Below are 24,026 nucleotides of genomic sequence, written 5' to 3' on the forward strand. Positions count from 1 at the left end.
TTATAAATATTGAAAGTATTATTAATATAACCTTAAGGGCATAAAAGTAATTTAGATAGATGTACCTTAATAAATTATTTGACAATTTCAAATCAAATTTAATGTTACAAAGCTAACTTTTTTTAGCTTACATATTTTATAAATATTGAAAGTATTATTAATATAACCTTAAGGGCATAAAAGTTTATTAATATTATATGGTCATTAATACTATAGCTTTTAAGGGCATAAAAGTCCATTGTTAATATAGTACGATTATACTCTGGAGTGTTATTTCCCGCCAAAACAGCGTGTTTTTTTCCTCGCGGAGAGCGTTGGACCAATCGCAGTCGCAATCGCCATTTCGCCATGAGCGGAGAGATGATGAAGAACGGGAAGATTCAACAGAGATTTACGGGTTTTAGCGGTTTCTCTAAAATATTGTCTCTCTATTTCCCTAACATCGATTTCTCTCTCGATGACTCCAAGTTCAAAGTCCGCCTCTCCTCTCAGCTTGCTCGCTTCTTCTCTTCTCCTTCCGGCGAACACTTCGTTTCTCAGGTTAGCTTGATTTTAAACAAAATTGTAATGTGTAGTACAAATTGAGAAAGGCTATCTGTATGTACATTGAAATTTATATGATTTGACCGTTGTACTCCAAATTCCGAGTATTTGCTGATTCCTAGGATTTTTTAGGCTAAAGGGTTTTATGTATTTAATGTTTTCCAACGATAAACTTGATGATTGGAGTCTGTATCTGACTATCTGTTCTGTGAATGAAGGCGAAACTGATATTGTTAGTGAAAGAAAATTACTGATTTACTGATTTTCTAATGTAACATACTTCTAAGTAATTTTCAATTGTTGTTTGAATGAAATCTTTGTCCACTCGAGTAATTTTCAATTGTTGTCGTACTCAAAATTCCGAGTGTATTTGCTTATTTCCCTAGGGTTTTGACTCCGCTAAACTGTTAGTGTATTTTATGCTTTCGAAGATGAACTTGCTGATCGGGGTCTGTATCTGTGACTTTGAATGAAGGCGAGATTGATACTATTAGTAAAAGAAAAATTACTGATTTTCTTATGTAACATTACTTCTAAGTAATTTTCAATTGCTGTAGTTGAATGAAAAACTTTGTCCACTCGAGTCTGTGTCTGTCAATTTATGGCATAGCTTGGTACTAATAGTAAAGGAAATGGCTGATTTACTGAGTTTATCATGTAAGATTTTGATTTTATTGGCCAAGTTATTTTCAATTGCTGGATAATTATGATAATTAGAATTTTAAGATAAAGGTTAAGGACTGACATTGGATTGTTATTTCTAGGTGAAGGAGGTTGATGGCACGTTCTCATTGCCACTGGACTTTCTCCAGTTCCGTAAACTTTCTGAACTACAGGAATTTTGTGCAATTTTAGAGAGTAAACCTAAAGATGCTCTGTTGTGTATGAGTGCTTCATTACACAAGGTAGTAGATTTATATTTATGAAATTCAATTTATTCACATATTTATATCGTTTTATCTTAGTTGTATCAGTGTGTTGCTGATGCTAGCAGGTTTTCTTTGAGAAATTGGGAGATGAAAATTTTGATGATTTTGTGAAGATAAATATCCGTCTCCACAACTACCCTGAATCAGTGATTGCATTGAAGAACCTAAAAGCTGCTTATATTGGTAAAAGATGATATTCAACTTTACATTTACTCTTTAGATATGAAGTAGTTGAATGCAGCGTTATCAAAGGCGCGCTTAAAGCATACTTAAGCCCTAAAGCGAGGCTCAAAACATGTTGAGCGCTTCGCGTCGCTTACGGGGGCACTTCAGTGCTGTCATCAAGGCTCTAAGGCAGTGTTGTCACGCTTAAGCCCTGAAACAAGGCTCAAAACATGTTGAACGCTTCGCCTCGCTTTGTGGGCGCTTCGGTGTCGACTCAAGGCTCTAAGGCATGCTTTTCCTTGCCAATGAGTGTAATCCTGAAAAGGCGACACTAAGCAATTGATATTTCACTTTTCGTATTTTTTTTTCAATTTCTTTGTCCATAAATTTGTTATTCATGCTTATAATTGTTGGTCTTAGACTACATATACATATCTTTACTGTTTCTCCAGATGCGCCTTTTTTCATTAAAGCCCACGCTTTATTTGCGCTTTGCGCTTAAAGCCCCAACGGACCTTAGAGATTTTTTGCACATATTTCACTTTTCGTAATTTTTTTTTCAATTTCTTTGTCCATAAATTTGTTATTCATGCTTATAATTGTTGGTCTTAGACTACATATACATATCTTTACTTTTTCTCCAGTTGCGCATTTTTTCATTAAAGCCCACGCTTTATTTGCGCTTTGCGCTTAAAGCCCCAACGGACCTTAGAGCTTTTTTGCACTTTTCGCTTTTGATAACACTGCTCTAAGGCATACTTTTCCTTTCCAATGAGCGTAATCCTGAAGAGGCGACACTACATAATTGATATTTTACTTTATAATATACTTTCTTCAATTTCTTTGTGCGTACATTTGGTATTCATGCTTATAGATATTAGTCTTGGACTACACTACACATTTGTAGTTTTTCTTCATTTGCACCTTTTTTTAAATTAAAGCCTACGCTTTATTTGCGCTTAAAGCCCCAGTAGACGCTAGAGCTTTTTTGCGGTTTACGCCTTTGATAACACTGATTTAATGCTGCTTAGATTCTAAATAATTGAGTGTGATGCTTTCAATTGACAGATAGGCTTGTCTCTGTACGTGGTACAGTGGTAAAAGTCAGCACAGTCAAGCCTCTGGTGATGCAAATGGATTTTGCCTGTACTAAATGCGGAACCAGTATTACTCGTGACTTTCCAGATGGAAAATTTTCACCTCCACCAACATGTAAATTGCATGGTTGCAAATGCAGGACTTTTAATCCCATAAGGTCTACAGCTCGAGTTATAGACTTTCAGAAAATAAGGTAAACTCCTCTTCTTTGCTGTCTGCACTTAAACATCTTTATAAATCATACCATTTGAGTTAAAGATTTAACAGAAAATTCTTTTATGTTATTCTTTTTATTCATCGTCTCACCTTGCTAATTTCATGTTCATTTCTTATCTTACAATTATCCGTTTCTCCTAGAATTCAGGAGCTGCTGAAATCTGAAAATCATGAAGAGGGGCGGGTACCTCGAACTGTTGAATGTGAACTAACTGAAGATCTTGTGGATGCATGCATCCCTGGAGATATTGTGACTGTCACTGGCATAATTAGGGTTATTAACAACTACATGGATATTGGAGGAGGTAAAGGATTTTATAGAGGACACATCATAGATCTGTTTGAATTGTAAAAATGTACTTCCTTCACCTATAAAGCAAATTAATGCCTCTTGTGAGTCTCTTTATGCCTTTCAACAAAAATTCTAAATGTTTTTCCCCAACAAAAGTTTCACAGTTAGGTTGCTGCATCTTATGAGCAAAATTTTCTACTAATTTCCTTCCATTCCATATAATATATACACACACACACACACACACACACACACACACACACACACATATAGAGTGCATATACTGTAATATTGCTCCTGAGAAATGAAAGAAGACTTCATTCAATCACCTGCATGAAGCTTTACTCATATTTTAAATGTAGTTTTTTTCTATTTTAGTGTTGCAAAAACCGTGTTACGTCTGATTTTCTCCATTGCGTTAGATGATATACGTGATTATCAACAATAGCATTCTTTGATTGGATTGTAACATATTCCCCTTCTGAATTAAGGATATAATGGCGAAATTTTTTAGAAAAGTTGATCCAGTGTTCTGACCTTGTTTTAACGCATGAGTCTTTTAATTTCATGTAAAAATATGTTTTGAGTCACAAGCTTCAAACTCATGCACCTGACTGATAGGTAATAGGAATCAGATTCAATTATAGGCTTAAATGTGATGAAAGGGCAGCCCGGTGCACTAAGCTCCTGCTATGCGTGGGGTCCGGGGAAAGGCTTAAATCTGATGCAGACTAGTAATCAGGGGCGGGTTTAGGGGGGCGGAAGGGTGTTCACCCGAAACCCCTTCGCCGAAAAACTACACCGTATATAAGGCATAATCTGTTTTTTTTACCTATATATAGTTTTATGTTTTGAATCCCCATGATATAACTTAAAAGCATAGCTTAGTGGTCAAGGGGGTTCAAAATTTTTGTAATGTCATCGGTTCTATTCCCACGAGCTACAATCTTCTTAACTTTTTTTCTTTTTTGAAACCCCTTAGGGTTAATCCTTGCCTCTGCCACTGCTAGTAATATCATCAGTTTTAATGAATCTTGGAGCTTATTGTTAGTATTGCTTTAAAGACTCTTTGAAAAAATCTGAACGACTTCGGTTAAATCCAAAGGGCAGTACTTTCCTATATGTTACCATCTTTTATTCTGAACCTATGTTATTAAGTACTGCTGCTGTCTGCACAAAGTACAAATGGTAATGCACTTTGAAATTTCTAATAATGCATTACAGTACGAACGCTGCTTTTGTTCCTCCATGTTTGGTCAAAGTCTTGGGTGGATGACATCTATGCTTTTAAGGAAAATACCAATCCAGTGACCAAAATCGCCAGATATCCTCTTTGTGAAATGAGTTTATTTAGGAAAAGAAGGTTTAATGTCTTAATATACTTGTCATTCAAAATGCATATTACTTAGGTCAAGTAACTTATGAGTTCTCTGTAAATTTCTTTGCACATAACACAATGGATTCAAAATGATATATTGATAGAGTGCCTTACAATAAATTGAAATTCGAATTAGTTATGTTTTCGCACCCTACATTGAGTCAAAAATCACAGATATTTTGCCTTTGCCTGAAATAACTGATATCTGGGACAGACAAACTCATTTTACCAATCTTCCTACTGCACTGGAAAGAAATATGGGACAATCACATTGAATAATATTGTAGATGCTGTTGATAACTGGATCAAAAATATGCTTTTGATTTGCTGCTATGTACTTCATTTTCAGTTAACCTATGTCAGATGTTACCTGTAAGCGAACCTTGGTAAATGCAGGAAAGTCAAAAAGCAAGAATCAAGGACTTCATTATTTGTATCTAGAAGTAGTTTCTATTACAAACTCGAAGTCTCAATCAACACTCGAGGGTTCACAAGATAATTCTAATGCTAGATCTACAGAGCTTTTTGATTTATTCTCATTCACTTCAAAGGATTTGGAGTTTATTGTTAAATTTTCTGAAGAATATGGTTCTGATGTCTTCCGACAAGTACTTCAATCTATTTGTCCCTCGATCTATGGTCACGAGCTCGTTAAAGGTATACATAACCACTGGGATGAGTTCTTATTATTATTTCTTTAATAAGCTATCTTTCTTTAATTTATTGATGTGTACTCTGCTGCATGGTGATGAACAAGAGCTTGCCTGGTTGTATTAGGACATATATCAAATAGAGAGTCTTTGAAAATGAATTGAGTTCTTTGTATCCAACCCTCTTGTTGGACATTTGGCTTTTCTTTATATCTCATTTTCACAGCATAGAGTAATTATCCGGGGTAGGATTGTTTGTCTTTGGACTCGAGATTAATGCCTTCCAGTTGTAATCCCTTTTCATATGGTGATGTGTAACTTTTACTGCAGAATAGAAATCGAGTAGATTCACGTCTATTGGGCGGATGACTATTTTCTCCTTGACTTTTTGTTAGTTTTAGGAAAGCATCTATATAGGTTTTAAGAGTTGACTTTTATTTCCATTAAGGATTTCTGTTATGAAAAGGCCGAGTTTTTGAGGTCAAATATTCAGGTGGTAATCCTAGAAAGAGATAAAAGAAAGATGAGGGACAATGGTCAATTTTAATAGTCATGGCTAAATGCTTATATCTGAAGAAGCTCATCAACATTTACAGCAACAATCATGATGAAAGGTCCTATTTACAGCTGATGGTGCTGAGATATGTCTAAGATCTCCATGATGATAAAACTTCTTCCATACTGCTGTTTGCTGGGGAGTAAATTTATCTCCAGCTAAAAGGGAATAGAATTCAGGGCATCAAGGACAAGATATTGGGATACAGTGGACTGAGAATATCTTCAAAAGTGAATTTTCTCTTTGATCTGCTCATAACTGCGTTTGCTGTTGAAAAGTATATCAAGCAGTTATAGACAAAAAAAAAAAAAAAGCCCAGTGAATACCCACAAGTAGGGTCTAGGGAGGATAGTCTGTACGCAGTTCTTACCTCTACCCTGGGAGGGCAGAGAAGTTATTTTCGATAGACTCTCGGCTAAAGACAAGATAAAAAGAAGTAGTGGCAACAAGTAGTAATAACAACTAGATATTAAGAAAATCGGAGCGAAAGATAAATCAAACAGTAGGTAGTAATAGCAATCTAAGAATAAAAGGGTGAAAATCATTTACATCCCCCAAGTTTACTCTAGAAATCAAACTCACCCTCCAACTTTAAACAATTGTCATTTTCTTCCTTTTATCCTACGCAATGTCTATTGTACCCTTTGACATTTTCAACTCCCCATATACGTAATACCTTTTTTATATTATCTAGATATCTTTTAATGCAGGTATTTATTCATAATTTAAATAATGCTATATCTTATTATATAATTTAATCCAAGTTCAATAACATTATAAATAAAATAATCATATTATAAATTTATTATAAGATGTATTGCTGCTTTATTATTATTATTATAATTATTTTAATATTATGTATATTAAAATGCATATAATGTATGTCACTGTGTGTGTGATTTAAGTTCTACTATTTTTATTATTCTTCATGTGTATATAAAGTTCCGAGTTTTGATTGTTATTAGTAGATTTTTTCTAAATTATAATTAAAGTTTAGGAAAAGTGTAATAGATAATTTTTGCAATTTTATTATAAGATTTACCTCTATTTTTCGCCCATCATTTTTCTTTTACTTGCATTGTATAATTTCTAATTTTTCACTCTTTTTTTTTTCTTGTAAATAGATTGAGTTTTGATTGCTATTAATAAAATTATTGATACAAGTAAATTATTTATTATAGTTTTTTTATTTTTCTCATTATGTCACTACTGAACGGCGTTAACTTATATGCTTGACTACTACTTCTCACGTTTTTTGCTTTCGAAAAAGTTTCTTTAATTTGTCTATAGGTAAGTCGATAACATAAATTGAAATTAAAAAAAATTCATTATATTAAAGAATAAAAATAAGAGATAAATATTTTAGAGGGTAAAATAGGTACTTTAAGAAGTCACCTTTCATATGAGGAGCAGAATGATAATTGTTTAAAGTTGGAGGATGAGTTTGATTCTTAAAGCAAACTTGGGGATGTAAATGATTTTCACCCAAGAATAAAAAGATACCATACTAATACTAAAGAAAACAAAAACACCCAACTACCTACTAACCTTCCATTCTAATTCTCGACCTCCACACCCTCCTATCAAGCGTCATGTCCTCGGTAAGCTCCAACTATGTCATGTTCTTCCCAATACTTCTTTGGCCTACCTCTACCCTTGTCCCCTCCTCATGCTCACCAAGGCCAACTTCTCACACCTCCTAGCTGGGTATCTGTACTTCTCCCCTTCACATGTCCGAATCATCTCAGCCTCGCCTCTCGCATCTTATCTTCCACGGGAGCCACTCCCACCTTATCCCAATAAGTTCATTCCTAGTCCTCTCTAACCTGGTATGTCCACACATCCATCTCAACATCCTCATTTCAGCTACTTTCATCTTCTGGACATGAGAGTTTTTGACTGGCTAACACTCTGCCTCATATAACATAGTCGGTCTAACCACCACTTTGTAGAACTTACCTTTGAGTTTTAGTTGCATATTCTTATCACACAAGACACTGGAAGCGAGCCTCCGTTTCATCCACCCTGCTCTAAGTACGGTGTGTGATATCCTCATCAATCTCCCCATTTCCTTGTATTACTAACCCAAGGTACTTGAAACTACCTTTCTTGGGGATGACTCGAGTACCAAACCTCACATCCATGTCCGCTTCCTAGGTTACGTCGTTGAACTTGCACTCCAAGTATTCTGTCTTGGTCCTGCTCAACTTGAAACCTTTAAACTCTAGAGTCTGTCGCCAAACCTCCGGCCTCTTGTTAACACCACCTCACGTCTCTTCAATCAGAACTAAGTCATCTGCAGTGCAAATAACATACACCACAACACCTCCCCTTGAATGTATCGTGTCAGTGCGTCAATCGCCTAGGAAAATAAAACGGGCTGATCCTTGGTACAACCCCATCACAACCGGGAAGTGTTCTGGGTCTCCTCCCACTGTCCTTACTAGAGTCTTAGTGTCATCATACCTGTCTTTAATCACCCTAACGTAGGCTACAAGCACAACTTTAGCCTCCAAACTTCTCCAAGCAGTCATAGACACATAACAAGAATTTTGTTCAAATTTTGATGGTATCCTGGGATCTCTCTTCCATAAATAGGAAGTATGATCCAGGATGATTGACTAGTCCAATGCATCTCGTGCAATTTTTCATCTTTAAACAAGAGTGTTCACAATTTTTGGCAGTCCTTATGGTACTTCATATCAAGGTTTACCCTCCAAGAGCGTCTTTCTGTTTTTGGGTATACGTAAAGAAAAGCTTTATATTGATGAATCAATTTGTAATATATTTATTGAGTATACTAATGGTTGAGAAGACAGGGGGCCTGCTTGGCCAGCCACCATCAATCATATAACATTAGTTTTTTCAATACAATGGAGCAATTATATGATTATATTTGACGGTCTTTCCTTCAGACTTGTTCTCTGGTTAGGCATGGGACGATACCCAACTTTTGTGCCCTTTAATTTCTTTGTAGTTGTTGTCATTGTCATCGTTTCTGTTTCCCCTTTTTTGGCTTTGGTGTGCTCTACATGAAGTAGGGACTTGATTTCTTGAGCTGTCAACTGTCTATCCTGCCACTTCTCTTGGAAATACTTTGAATGAAAGAGCGTCTTTTTATTGGATTCGTTAGGTATAAATATATCAAAGGTGAAACACAGGTATCTTCCATTTACTACTTAGATTTTCTTCATCTTTCTCCTCATAACCAGAAGAAAAACACTGAAATAATCTCTTTGCCTGAAGTAATATGGACGAGATTGTTATCACTTGTCCTACTTCCTAAGTGTTTGGCTTGCTTGCTTTTGTGCCGTGAAAAACTCTTGCATTACTTTACCTTGCGTTTGCTTATTGTAACTACGGGTATTTGAGTCATGGAAAAAGGACATTCATACACTTGAAACATGATCGCATTCCTCTCTTGTTTTGCTTACATTGTGTTTTGAGGAATTTGTTTTGTTCCCATGAACTGTTTCAAGTGGTCATTCTGTTGGTTTATAGATGGCTTGATCCTCTTTACTCTTTTACTTGTTCTCTTTTTTTCCTATATAGCGGGAATTACATTAGCTTTATTTGGGGGTGTGAGGAAGCATTCAATGGATCAGAATAAGGTTCCCGTGAGAGGAGATATCCACATAATAATTGTCGGTATGTGACAGAATAGTTTGACTTCTTTGGTCCTTGTGGAAATAAATTTTGGAAAGCAGTTATCGATTTTTTTTCTTCTGGAAAGCAATTTAGGTGATCCTGGATTGGGTAAAAGTCAACTACTTCAAGCGGCAGCTTCCATTTCTCCTCGTGGCCTATACATTTGTGGTAATGCAACAACCAATGCTGGCCTTACTGTTGCTGTTGTCAAGGATCCTTTGACCGGTGACTATGCGTTTGAAGCAGGTAATAGTTTCTTTTTCTTTTTGCGTGGGATGCAATTTAGAATTCACCATCCTATTGGATCTTTATGCGGAAAGTTATAATTAAAGCAATATTGAACACATAGAGGAACTAAAATGAACATTTGGTGTATCATAGTTATATGAGAATTCTTATTAATTTGTTTATTTTTGAGGGAGGGTGTGTCTTGTAAAAATGATTTGAACTTATTATAGTTCCTTGTAATAAAACAGGTGCTATTATAATGGTTCCTAGTTTGTATGGTTGGTACTGTCCTTTCTCACCTTCCAGATAGAGGAAAAATCATGAATTACCTATAAATTTGTCTAGCTTATATTCTTTTAGAAATTTATAATCTGTATTGTTTTATAGAAATGTTTTTTTTCTTTGCCTTTTGATGTTATATACTCATTTGTCTAGCTTCAAAATCCAACAAAGAAACCTACTTCCCTTCTCAATCTGAAGAGGAAAAGTTGGACTAGTTGAATGTGATGAGTCTGTAATGTAAAACAAGTCCAGCTTCTTGTAATTCCCCAACAGTGCTATCTTAGTACGGTATATCAATAAAATCTTACCTCATAAAAAAAATTTAGTGCGCGAGTTTATGCGAATTTTGGTTCTAGCTCCAGCTTATAACAGGTAAGCATATTAAACATCCTGCTGGATTAATGTTAAGAGCCAATATATCTTCCGGAGCTATAGGAATGATATTTAAATGTAATATCAAGTGAAGGGACAGCTAAGACTGTTGACCTAAAACATAAAAAGAAATTTGTCTGATCTCTAATAGTTTAAGCTTTAAATAAGGCAGTTTCCATAATTCTGTATGTAATGAGTGGGTATTGGTCTATAAAAAAGAACCAGGACCGCATGTGAACCATCGTGTTGTAAACCTAAAATAACTAAATAAATGTGACCCCATTCTAGTATTTTAACTTCTAGACAAGGCGGTTCTCACATTTAATTAAAACATTTCTGGTGACCGGAAAATATCAATATATATATCAATTTTCATACAGCAAGTGTTATCACAGTCGTGAAGCACATCAGTGCGGGGCCTTGCAGCCTCAACCAGAATCATAGAGGTCAAAAAGGGATGCTCACAATTAGAAGTTTGTGAGTCTGCCGATATTGTTAACTCATCATTGGTTGCTCATATGATTAGTGACTTTGCTAGTACTGCTGACTCATCATTGATAAGTTATGTGACAATAGAACACCACCACAGAGGATGGTGATTCTTTATAGCATTGAGTCTACAAAGAGGTTCCCCAATTGGGAGAAATTTGCTTGAGCACATGGAAGCTTCTGCTTTTGGTCGTCCAGTTGATATATATGTTCTAGCGAAGAAGATAAAACTGACTGTCAGTTATCTCATTATTAGCCTGTCAAGGCATCAGTTCGTCATGGGAAAACTGTTTGACAAACAATTTTTCCCGGAGAGTTCAGATTTGTTACTCTGAGTTCTGCATACTTGTAGATGCAACTGATGAATACTTTGCTCAGTATAAGGCTTTCTTTCTGCTCTTGAGAAAAGGCTTTTATATTTGCTTCTTTGATGTTGCCTCATCTAACCATCCTGTTGCTCTTTGGCTTTTAGTGTTAGGAATGGTTCGAGGAAACAAATGAATTTGCTACGGAGCAATGCTTGGTAATTAAAATTTCTAGGGCTTGCAATTGTGAGACTGTGAGGACAAGTATGTTGACAGGCATTTTGGCGACTTCACAAAGGTCAAGGCCCTTTCTGACTGGCGGCTGAGATTTTGTAAAAACGTGAAGGTTATATCAGTCAATGAATCATAGAGACTGAAAATAGGGTGCTTGGATGAAAAGATCTGAATAAGAAATAAACATGGTAAATGAACCCATTTTGTATAATTAATCACCCAAGATTCACAAGTTAAGCACCTAGGCAACCAATTAAAAAAAAAGACACGTAAGTGAATCACTGGGATAAATCTGGTACTAGAGTTTAACTGTGTTAGAGGAGCATGTATCTGAACCTGAAAGAGAAATTCAGAAAAGATTCTTATGAGGCGGAACCCAAACAAGAGCAAGTGTCTCATTGCCATTTTTTTGTGTATTTTTCAGCAAAAGCAGTGATCCCAACCTAGGTTTGGTAGCCTATGTTCTCTCTGAAAGTTTTGGTCTTTCCTCCCCGTAAAGAGAGAGCTTCATTCACCCTTCCAATTTTCTGCCAATAGCCCAATAGACAAGATCTTCTGCCCATTAGCTGCAACATTATTATACGTTGCACATGTTCAGCTTGATCTTCTTCTAGCTCCAGAAGATGTAAGTCAGTCAAGACTTTGAAATGAAAGACTTTCTAGCACATAGGTCATAAGACATGCATTTTCAGACAACCAACCATTGCTGCGATATTTCTTGGCTTGACATACTCCTGAGGTAAACTGACCATGGAATTGAAGCTTGACAAGGAATAAAATAGTCAAAAACCAATATTAGCATGGAACTGGCAGATTGTTTTCAGATCATCATATCAAATTATCAATAGCGGCAAAGAGTTATATTCAAGTAGCTATATGGAGCACTGCATCGTCACTTTTGAGTTTTGAGGAATGAGTGTTGTAATTCCTGTCCAAGTACTGTTGTATCCTGTGTTTCTCATTGTAAAAGACATAAAGATTCCTCTATATTTCCTTTCCCCCCTTTTTCTTTTCTTCTTTTTAAGTGGAAGAGAAGTTATGCCTTTAATCATTGCTTATGGTAGTCATCTGGGTCCCAAAATGCTTAATTATACTGTCCTGCATTGCTTTTTGGCATGGTTAGGTGCTATGGTTCTTGCAGATCGTGGATTATGTTGCATTGACGAGTTTGACAAAATGTCTGCAGAACATCAGGTCTTTCTTATTAAATGAATTATACTATCAATTGGTATTTCACACTTAATATCAGGGCCTAATTATTTTATCATGACTATAGGCCCTATTAGAGGCTATGGAACAACAGTGCGTCTCTGTTGCAAAGGCGGGACTTGTTGCAAGTTTGCCAGCACGAACATCTGTTTTAGCAGCAGCGAACCCTGTCGGTGGCCACTACAAGTATTTTGAAAAACTCACTCATGTTAATCATTTGAATATTATGGATGAGTGGTTTAGTGATACTTGATGCCTTTAGATCACTTATTGGGTTATGTAAGCAAAGAATTATTGACAAAGCAGTGAAGCACGATGATAATGCTGGACATTACAAAAAGAGGGGATATCCAACATACAAGTGGTCATGCTATCCTCCTTATATACATTTCTTAGATTAGACCAGAGAGCTACCAAACATAAACACTTCACTTTAAGATAAGTAGTAATTTCGCCCTCATAGCATCTCTGGTTCCTTTCTTTCCATAGACCTAGCAGACACATGCTGGAATTGTTCTTTTGCAGCTCATCCAGCTGCTAGAGAGCTCCTTAACAGACAGTGGCATCACCCATTCTAGCCCAATAATGTTAATTGTTAAAAGACAAGTTCCAAAGTTCCCTAGCTAAAGAACAACACAGAAAGAGATGACTACTGTCCTCCACCTCCTTTTTACACATAAAGCATTTACAGAAAGATCATCATTTCTCTTTTTTGCAAATATATCTGAATAAGACATGCATCATCTCCTAGCACGCAACAAAAGCAAGCTACATTACTGTGGACTTTTGGATCTCCACATCTTCCTCAAGGTCATGAAGGGAATTGGACACCGATGGTTACTGTAACATAACTTTACAGAAATGTCCCAGCTGTTATGTGAAGTCCAAAAGTTGATGTCCTTAGATCATTATTGGGCTAAGATGCACAAAAGCTCTTCATAATTTTGCTTATTTGTTTAGTTGCTTTGCCTAATGCTTATTTTTGCCCTATTGATCTATTATCTGTTTATCCTTTCAAATTCCACGTGATCAAGATGTGCTTAGTGGCAGGAGTGTAAATTAGCAGTTTAATGTAACAATCGCGGAGGAAATGAAAACAGAAGTGGCATAATTGGTGGCGTGATGTACAACACAGGAGATAGAACACAAAGCAAAAAGAGCAGTGGCATAATTGGCAGCTTGATGTACAGCAGCGGAGGATAGAAAACAAAGCAATAGAATTGAGCAGGGGCAGGACTAGGACTACGGATTGTATGGACGAGATGAAGGGAGAAAAGAGAAGAGTAATGAAGAAGAATGGAAGCTAGGTAAGGAGAAAAGGAGGAGAAGAAGAGGAAGGTGGCTGCCAGCTGGCATGGTAATAGGAGGGGGAAGAAGAAAACGAAGAGGAGGAAGAAGGCGGGAAGGTACAACCAAGTGTGAGAGAAATTATTGAGGAGAAGTTGAACTATGCTGATAAAATAGGACTTGAGGTGCGGAGGGCAGGGGGGGAGAGGGAGATGGCAAAAGGAGCTGTGGGATGGGCTGGTGGTTGAAGGGTGACACGTTGAAGAAAGATGAACAAAAAGGGGGAGAAAGAAGAAAGGAGAAGAATTGATCTCATATAATAATGAAAACTTAGATTCATAAGAATACTTGCATTATCATCTTGGTATTTTAAAATCTATTAATCCATGGTAATAACGTGTAAAATTATTTCTTGCAGCCGTGCGAAAACTGTGAACGAGAACTTGAAGATGAGTGGTGCTTTGCTTTCACGATTTGATTTGGTTTTCATATTACTTGATAAACCTGATGAAGTGCTGGACAAGCGACTCTCTGAGCACATTATGTCAGTAAGTGTCCTCACTCCTTTCTGCAAATTTTTATTCAAATTGAAAATCGTTTAACTTTTTGCAAGAAATCTCTAACTGTCAAATCATTGCCTTGCATCTTTTTTTTTTTTCCTATATGGAGACAATTCTTGTTGCAGTTGCAGTTGCAGTAATCACTTTCTTTTAAATATTCTACTTGACCAATATGAAACACTATCTAAATTCACTCATAGTGCATTACGTAGTTGGAGCTTTTGATGCAATGGAAAATTATCTTGCATTGTCTTCAGCTTGATAGTGAAACTATGAATAAATGCAACCTATCAACACTTGACATTTTCTGGTTAAAAATGAACCTGAGATTAGAGGGACAGGAGCACTCTATATTTTATTAGTCATCAGGGGCAAAGAGGTGGTGTGCTATATGTGTTGTCTAACTGGTTCGAACTCTTTCTGAAATCACTGAGATAGCAATGTTGGAGTTCTATATAAGCCATTTAGCATGTTAACAGTTCAAGTGACGGCAGGCAAGCTAAAGATGGGGAGGGGGCTTGATGGCAGATAACTCTTTGATGATATCCTTGATTTGTTTGTCATAAGATTAGGATCCTGTCACTTGGCCTGCTGTTTTTTTCATTGTCTTCTTGAGTTTTTTCGAGGAAAATGTCCTTTTACCATCACACATGTTGTGCAATACAATTGATTGAAATTTTATGAGTCGATGCAGTTATATGGTTATCATTAGTGTTATTCATGTGAAAAAGGTATGAGCTAAAGCTTTTCCTTGTCAGCTTCATGCAAAAAGTGTAGAGCAGCCACCAAGCACGAAACGGTTATGTACAGGTTTGCCATTTACCAACCACTATCTCAGCACGAGATACTTTTATACAAATTGCTCTTATTTATTTGTTTTGTTTTATGCAGCGTTGCTGGATGTTAGAGAAATTGACATGAATGCAAAGCAGGGTTCTTTAGTTGCAAAACTGAAACTTGACCCTAAGAAAGACAGCGATTTTGTTCCATTGCCTGGCCCCCTTCTGCGTAAATACATTGCTTATGCAAGAACTTATATATTTCCTAGGTTGTTGAATCTGCTTTCTTTAGTTTTCAAAGTTTTATCTACTTTTTCAAATGTTTATTTATCTACTTGTCATTTGGTTCAAGGATGACAAAACCAGCAGCAGAAATCTTGCAGAAGTTTTACTTGAAGTTGAGGGATCATAATACGTCTGCTGATGGTACACCAATAACAGCAAGGCAATTAGAAAGCTTAGTAAGGTTGGCACAAGCTCGAGCTAGAGTGGATCTAAGAGAAGAGATAACTGAGCAAGATGCTCTGGTAAATTATTGTCTTCGTAGTTGCTCATTCCATACAGTTTCTAGACAATATTTTGCTATTTACAATCATTTTGTTGAAGTCATCCCAGACTTACTATAATCTTGATCATCAAATTGCTCTATCGGAGGCCCTTAATTCAGGTCTGATCAATTTTCAGGATGTTGTGGAAATAATGAATGAATCATTGTATGATAAGTATGTTGACGAGCATGGTTTTGTGGATTTTGGACGGAGTGGGGGAATGAGTCAACAGAAAGAAGCAAAGCGGTTTTTGAGTGAATTGCATAAGCAGTCAGAATCACAGCAAAAGGATTGCTTTTCAATTTCAGTAAGCCATCATTTCGTCATTGTATATTTTCTGGCAAAAGTACAAGTCAAGAATTGGAAAAAGCCTGATACGAGCATTTATTTTTCAGGAAATATATAGTCTGGCAGATCGGATTGCACTAAACGTTCCAGATATTGACACACTTGTGGATAATCTAAATACTGTTGGTCATTTACTAAAGAAGGGTAACAAGACATATCAGGTATCGTAATGTCTGGCTTTTATATTTTACGAGATAGCCAAAAGCGCATCGGGAACCTAGTTTATAAGGTTGATACTTTTTTCTTTTTTCTTCAATCATACTTGTACATTATAATATAACCTTAAAATAATGTTAGTCTTCTTTTGTTTTAAAAATAGTTAAGATAAAATTTATTTATTTATTTGTTGACTTCCTATAAAATGAAATAAAGGCAATAAATTAGTTCACAGGAGGTGTGTTAACTATTAAGTAGCTAGGTTCGTGTTTTGTTTTGATATAATGTTAAAAACTTAGTTGTTTTATTTCATTTTATATTAAAAAAATCAAGTATTTCTAAAACAGAACATGGTTATTCTTTTACTTCAATACTCGGAGGACTTAATTTTGTATGCACCATTGAGGTAAGGGTAGACTTTGGAGCCAATTGATGGGTTTTATTTCACCTAAAAATAATTAATAAATGATATAACTGAATCATTTACAAGACACATGATTTTTCCATTGAAAAGATAACACGTTACGAGGTCTTTTTGTTGCACGTTATTTTAAAGTCAGGCTATCATGTAAAGAGTTTAAAAGTAGAACAAAAAACAGGGTGTAGTAGACTGAGTACCAAAAGCACAATTTGCTCTTTACCAAGCATTGCCTCAGTTTGAAACTCAAAAGGAGGCAGGAAATTTGAATACCAGAACAATAGTTTTTCAGTATGTTTATCCCCCAACCGATCATTGAAAGTTCGAAACTTTGCTTCTTAGTTATCAGTATCTCATACTTACTAATGAAAACATCACTTTTTGTATCAAAATTTTGGGTTCCCACCTATTGTGCAAAAATTTGAATGGTAAATACCCTTGAATTGACATCTTAAATCATCTTCATGCAGGTGGTATCATCATCTTATTCACAAACATCAAGGTCAAGAAGATAGTCGAATAACACTAACACAAAGGGGACAACTGAAATCATGTCTTCTTGTTTCTTTTCCAGAAGTTGTACGTAATTATTTACACTAGTTTATGGAAAAAGCGTCATGCCTTTTTTGCTTCTTAATGTGTTAATTTGTTCTTTTCATGTGAATAGTTCTAGCTATGCGACCTTCAGGTGATTCTGAAGAAATTAACACATATTAGCAGGCGCCCTTGATAGCATCCCGTTTAATGTTATTGCTATGTTACAAACCTAGTTTTTAATATTTCAGCATGAATTGAGCGAGTAAAATTGATGAACAATTTGTTTGGGGAAATGATATTGTATAGCTGCTCTCAAAATAATAGCTGAAAAATGTATATTTTTTTTTGTATAAATACATTCTGTATGTTCTATAAAAAAATTATATAAATTTTAGGGATAATTTCACATAAATACAACTCACACACCTGACTTGCAACATAATAGCTTAGATACTACTTTGCAAATCTATAACCCAAAAAATAATAGGCTAATTCCTGAAAGACAGCTTATTTTGCTCCCTCGGTATACAACCAGTTGTTTTCATTCTGTTAATTTTTTATGTGCAATTGCTGAAGCAATCCAACAGGATAAAAGAAAAATAAAAACTTGGTAAATAAATTGTAGAATCACTCCAATGCTCATACAACACATTACACGAAAAAGAAGAAGAGAAGGAATTGTCAAACTTCTGTAGAGGCCTCTTACACACTAACAATGTATATACATCCTTATAAACTGAAAAAATATATAATTATACAATATTATACACAAATATACACATTTATACATAATTATACAATACTGTATAACTTGTATAAACATGTATAATAGTGTATAAGAGGTGTTTGTATATCCATATACACAATTATACACTAGTATACAGTGTTGATACAAACTGCTACATAGTTATGATTTTTATCCAAACCCAATTTCAGATTCGAGACTTCAAGGTCATAATAGTAATGACCAGAACTTCAAACTTCAAAATCTTCCAACACTAGTGGTTATTTTTTGGTGCAAATCCAGTTTGAGAGCTATTTATTTTCAGATCTGTGTTTATTTTCATGTTTCTTTCAAAAATCTTCAATATTCTTCTGCTTGCCACCATGGACGACGGGGTAGGAGCCCGAGCCTTCTTTGAGCCATTAATGGCAGAACTGCGTGGGGGGTAGAGGAGGGGGAATAACGGGGGCTAGGTTAAGAGAGGATGAGGGATCTATGTGGGTTAGAAAGAAAGAATTGAGAGGCGGTGAGAGAGAAGGGAATGAAGAAAGAAGAAAATAATAAAAACCCTAAAAGTATGTCTTTAATAGTGGGCTAAAGGCTGAAAAGTTTCTTTCAAGTTATGTACAACATGAGCTAAATATGGTAAGAGCTTCAAATGTGGGCCATTTTCGGTTGGGCTGTTAGGCCAAGTGACATGGACTGTAATTCTTTCTAAATTTTATGTATTTTTTCGGCTACCGAATATAAATAGTTTCTGGTGCAGGCTAAAAGTGAAAAAAACAAATATCATTTCTCAACATTCATATTTATATTTTATCTGGATTTTTTGCCTTTTTTTCCACTTATTATTATCAAGTAAAACAACCGTTACTACCTATTCAAAACTGAAAAGCCTCATAAATAAAAAACCGTTTCTTTGTGGTGGAACTTCAAAAGCCTCATACATTTTTTTTCTATCAAAGCCTAAACGTCTCCCAATTTTAATCATTTTGAAATTCCATATGTCTGCCCATTTATTTCTTCCTTTCAGTTTGTCTGGTAGTGAAGAATCTTTCTTAGAGCTTTTTGCTATTTAGTTTTTGTCTTTAAATTAGGATGTATAATTATATTGAATTATGATATTGCTATTACTGATGGGTTTGGATTAATTTTGTTCTTTTGTATTTGATAGATTATCATACAACAGAAACTCCAACATTTGAAGGCAAACCAACAACAAATGTTGCCTATATATTCGGCCAAAAATTGTGTATGACTGGAAATTTTCTTATACTTTAAGCTCTAATTATATATTTTGTATATGTAGGATTTGAAGTTTTCTTCTTTTTCTTCTTATCATGCATTTAGAAAAAATGTTTTTATCCTTTTTTTTTTGGGTTTAGTGTGCACTTGCTTCTTTTGGGATATTCGTATTATGCTGGTCTTCTGTTAAGGGGGAGCTAAGTGAGTCTCTACGTGCAGCAGAAGCCAAAACAAGAATCATAATTATGCTAAATGAAACAAGAATCATAATTATGCTAAATGAAACAAGAACCATATGACGCAAAGTTAAACTCGAGTGGCAGAACTTCCTTTCGTTTTTTTTGGTTTCCTACCTGGTGGTGTCAGATACTTCTTTTGGGCCCCAACTAATCTGGATTCACGCAGCGCAAGATTCATTAAAGGGTAAGTGCTCTACTAGGATCTTTTCGATTCCCTGGTCTCGAACCTGAGACCTTTAGTTAAGGATGGAGGCATTGAAAATCTTGTAATTGTATACACCTCACAAAGTTTGGTAGCACATAAAAGTATAATTACAACAACTACTACTACTATGCCTAAGTCCCAAACAAGTTGAGGACATAAAGGTATAATTGCTCTTTATCAAAGATGGAATACAGTGTGGTTAAATCAGGGCTTCGTTACATTGAAGTCCTGCTGTCCAACTAGGGGTGTTCATAAAAATCCGAAAAACCGAACCAATCCGAAAACCAAACTAAACCGATCAAAAAAACCGATACTTTTTGGTTTGGTTTGGTTTTGGTTTTGAATTTTAAAAACCGATCAAATTTGGTTTGGTTTTGGTTTTAATCAGGAAAAAATCGAAAAAAACCCGAACCAAACCGACTATAGGAGTAGCTATTTCAAGTTTATTATTAAACCAATATATATGTATATTTTTAAACAAAGTTTCAAAAATTTTATGGTAAATGTTAATAGTTTGCACTTTTAGTATAGTTCTTTACCTTTACATTCTAGTTTGATTGGTAGTTTTCTTTTGTTAAGTGTAAGAATCCATTTCGTGTTAAAAATAATATATTTTTAATTGAGTCCTTAAATTATTCATCATTTGATTCAATTATCATCAATATATCTTGGAAAAATAATAGATTTCTCAAAGGGCAATTGATTTGATAGTGTGACGTTGAAAATGTGGTCGCTGGAATATGTGTTTGGTAGTGTATGTCTTATATTTAAGAATAAACCGAAAAACCGACAAAACCCGACATAAACCGAATCGAGAAAAAAACCGACTTAATTGGTTTGGTTTGGTTCTAATATTTGAAAAACCGACTTACTTGGTTTGGTTTCTTTTTAGGAAAAAACCGATCCAAACCGAACCATGAACACCCCTATGTCCAACTATACTAGAATTGAGTAGAAAGCTATATCAGATTATTCAAATGTATAAACATAACAAACTTTCAAATCTATATTCAAGTATAATATCTATGTTCTATAACCTGATCCATTTCACCTTCAATTACTCAGATGCATATTCTTCGTCAATTACTGAATCAAGGCGCCACTCACTTCCATAATAAGAGTTGGGCAATCCCAACCAGAACTTGAATGCCTCAGCTGCTCGTTTTCGCTCCTTTCTCCTGTCCTGTCTAGCTTGCGATGCATGCTTGCTGGTAAACATCCTCGAGTGCATCTCAACGTAGATCCTAGTAAACTTAGTCTTATTTGGTGGTATCCCATGTTGCTCCATGCAAGCAACAATCTCCAAAGCTTTCTTGAAGAAAGCCGCCCTAACACATATGTCTGCCAAAGTATCCAACAATCCTTCATCAGGTTCCAATGGTGGAAGACCTGAAGAAGGATTAGACTCCTCTCCTGTTCCCATCCCGCACCTCTGCCTTATCTCATTCCAAAGCAAAAGCGCTTCTCCCGGCTTTCTAGCCAAAGCAATTCCATTTGCAAGACTCCCATAAGTAGCCACATTTGGGTAGATTCCATTTTCTTTCATCCTCTCAATCACACTCTTTGCTTCCTCAACCTTTCCAAGCTTAGAGTATACATCAACCAACATGTTCCAAGCGACCAAATCAACCTTAACTCGAGGGTCTTTAAGCATCTCGTCAAATACCTTGTTAGCTAGCTTCGCCTGACCAGACGAGGCAAAAGCTTTCATCAAAGTGGTGTAACTTACTTTGGTCGGAGCAATACCACTCGCTCGCATCTCATTGAAGTAAGAAAGAGCTCCTGCACTGTCGTCGACCAATATACATCCATCAATAATTGTGTTATAGGAAACCACATCAGGCTCTATTCCAGTATCAAACATCTCCTTAATCAGCTCTTCAGCCTTGTCAATCTGCAGTTGCTGGCAATATCCCTTGATTAGAACATTATAAGTGACTCTATTAGCAGGTACGCCAATTCTGGCCATCTCGGCGAGCACCTCCCGTGCCCTATCCATTAAACCTTGCTTCACAAACGCAGTAATAACCGTTGTGTAAGTGACATGATCCGGGTGGCTCTCACTATCGCCTAAATGCCTCATAGCCTCGAGCATCCTCACCATATCCGTAACACGGCCTGCGTTCATATAACCTTTCATTAAAGTCGTATACATCCTAGAATTTGGTTCAAATACTCGAGACAACTCAGGTGGCTCATTATCTCTTGAACTAACAGAATTCGGAAGCAACTTTTCAAACACATCCGTGTCACTCAAACACAGCTTTTCCTCATTGGCCTCTCTTAGAATCTTGCAAAGATCCCTCCTCCCTTCCCTCATTGCCTGAACAACTTTTTCAGCAGTCACCAAATCACCAAAACCAACATAAGCAGCAACAAGGGACTGAAACGTTGACATACACAACGGAATTCCCTTCTCAAGTATTCTTTCCAACACAAAAACAAGCAAATCCTTCCTATCAGCTCTTGCACAAAGCTTAATCATCACATTGTAAGTCAAAACATCAGGCTCACAATCAAACTCACTCATCTCATCAAATAACTCCAAGAACCTATTTTTATCACCAATATTAGCACAAGCGTTTAACACAGCATTATACGCAGCTGTATCCGGCTTCGACAACTTAACAACAGCAGGATCAGAAAACCTTCTAACCCTTTTAGTAACAGCACTAAAAATCTTTATAGCTTCCATTGGACTATCATCACCTAAAGAAGCAAGTTTACTAATAACAGAACTCCAAGCTTTAACATGTGGAAGATAACCTGATTTTAACATAGACTTAATAATAGAAGATGCATAAAGAACATGTCCACCTTTAGCTGCAGCACTAGCAAGTAGACCAAGGGAATTAGCATCAAGACGGTGGAGCTGCCGCTCGTGGCGGAGGCGTTGGATAATGGACTGAGCACGGCGGAGACTGACAGTGGAATTTTGATAAGATAATTGAGAAACTAAACGGCTAAGGCAAGTGGGGTTAGGGAGTTGTTGTTGATCAAGATTCTTGGTGTAGTATAACCAAGCTTCATCAGTTTTCCTCTGCTGTAAAAGGGTCAAAAGGGTATTATCAGGAGAAGATAAAAATGAGTTCTTGGAAGGTATTAAGGAAGTTGGGTTTGAGGAATTTGAAGTTGGTTGTGGTTGAAATGAACTTGTAGCTTTACAAGTAAAGTGGAAAGAAAGATTTTTGTGGGAGAAAGGAAATGGAGAAGATGGTGAAGTGGGGGAGGGTGAAGGGGGGGTGGGGGGTAGTAGAGTTGTCATGAATTCTTGAACATTTGGGAAAGAAGAAGAGGAGAAAGAGGGAAGGAGCAGTGTTTAAATTGGGGGAATGGTGATAAGGTGGTGTGAGATATTTTTTATTTTTTGAGGGGTTAAAAGGGGCTTTTGGGTGGAGAAGGGATGAAATACGTCATACGATATTTCCTTCCTCTTGTTTTGGCAATCATTTATTGGGTGGCTCTTGTACTTTCTTGATTTCTTTTTTCACAACTTTCTAAAAAAAAGTATATTTTTTTTCAACTTGAATTTGCCTAAATTATGACACTTGTTCGGACTATAAGTTCGACTAAATGAACAAAGAAGCAACACTTTGTTGAAACTTTTTTTTAAAAGCAAAAAAATATCTCGATGCACAATATATTCTCCGTTCACACAGGATATGAGAAAATACATTTCTATTTCTTTCTGATCTTACGTTTCTTAAGAACAGAAGCGGAGTCAGTATTTAAAGTTTATGGGTTCTGAAATTATTATCGAACTCATATCTCGTTTAGTTACTGGATTCGCAATTAATATTTATACATTTAGTACATTTTTTAATACAAATGCAAGGTCTAAGTAAAACCTACTAGGTTCGCTCAAACACGTATCTGCTTCTCTAGCTCCGCCTCTGTTTAGGAACCACAACAACTTAAATTTTCATGGATCGAATAGAGATGTGATATAAAGTAAGAGATATATTTTAATTAAATATTTCTTTATGATTTTATTCGCTTAATCAAATTTTAACTGATTATGTTGAAAAACTACTGGGAAGGAATGTGAAATACATTTTAATTAAATATTTCTTTATGATTTTATTTAATCAAATTATTAATTAATTATGTTGAAAAACTACTGGAGAAGTAGAAGGAATGTTTTTGGTAGAACATCTGCCTTATGGTCTAAGGTCGATTTTGTAACAAATTAGACAACTCTAACCCCTGAAAGAAATTAAACTGTTGAACAATCGCATATGTCAAGTTTCTATTATTTAGTGCCCATAGTTTTCACAGAATTGTTTTGGTGGAAATAGAGGGAGTCCACTTGAAGAAAGAGGAATCAAAACGAAGATTTTTGACCCTCCATTTCCTCTAGCCATAATCACTACAAAATTAATGGTA

At 35.8% G+C, this 24,026-nt stretch overlaps 2 protein-coding genes across 3 annotated transcripts; one reads left to right on the plus strand and one right to left on the minus strand.

Moving 5' to 3' along the window:
• The first annotated feature begins 275 nt into the window (after nucleotides 1–275).
• Nucleotides 276–17,403, plus strand: LOC109242667 (probable DNA helicase MCM8). 2 transcript variants are annotated; one of them, XM_019409507.1, is made up of 17 exons: nucleotides 276–540; nucleotides 1,308–1,448; nucleotides 1,535–1,655; nucleotides 2,706–2,928; nucleotides 3,093–3,256; nucleotides 5,018–5,278; nucleotides 9,380–9,475; nucleotides 9,569–9,721; nucleotides 12,509–12,579; nucleotides 12,662–12,780; nucleotides 14,300–14,429; nucleotides 15,200–15,251; nucleotides 15,333–15,489; nucleotides 15,573–15,747; nucleotides 15,905–16,075; nucleotides 16,164–16,277; nucleotides 17,161–17,403. In XM_019409507.1, exons 1-17 carry the CDS (start codon nucleotides 349–351, stop codon nucleotides 17,203–17,205), a joined length of 2,385 nt encoding a protein of 794 aa, XP_019265052.1. In that variant the 5' UTR covers nucleotides 276–348; the 3' UTR covers nucleotides 17,206–17,403. The 2 variants fall into 2 exon arrangements, with proteins under 2 accessions (XP_019265052.1, XP_019265053.1); XM_019409508.1 differs by having other exon boundaries at nucleotides 1,538–1,655.
• A 3,166-nt stretch (nucleotides 17,404–20,569) lies between these two features.
• Nucleotides 20,570–22,989, minus strand: LOC109242669 (pentatricopeptide repeat-containing protein At3g09650, chloroplastic). The gene has a single exon (XM_019409509.1). The coding sequence runs from the start codon at nucleotides 22,903–22,905 to the stop codon at nucleotides 20,698–20,700; it is 2,208 nt and encodes a 735-aa protein (XP_019265054.1). The 5' UTR covers nucleotides 22,906–22,989; the 3' UTR covers nucleotides 20,570–20,697.
• Between the last annotated feature and the right edge of the window lie 1,037 nt (nucleotides 22,990–24,026).

The sequence above is a fragment of the Nicotiana attenuata genome, unplaced genomic scaffold, assembly GCF_001879085.1.
Source record: "Nicotiana attenuata strain UT unplaced genomic scaffold, NIATTr2, whole genome shotgun sequence".
Lineage (NCBI taxonomy): Eukaryota > Viridiplantae > Streptophyta > Magnoliopsida > Solanales > Solanaceae > Nicotiana > Nicotiana attenuata.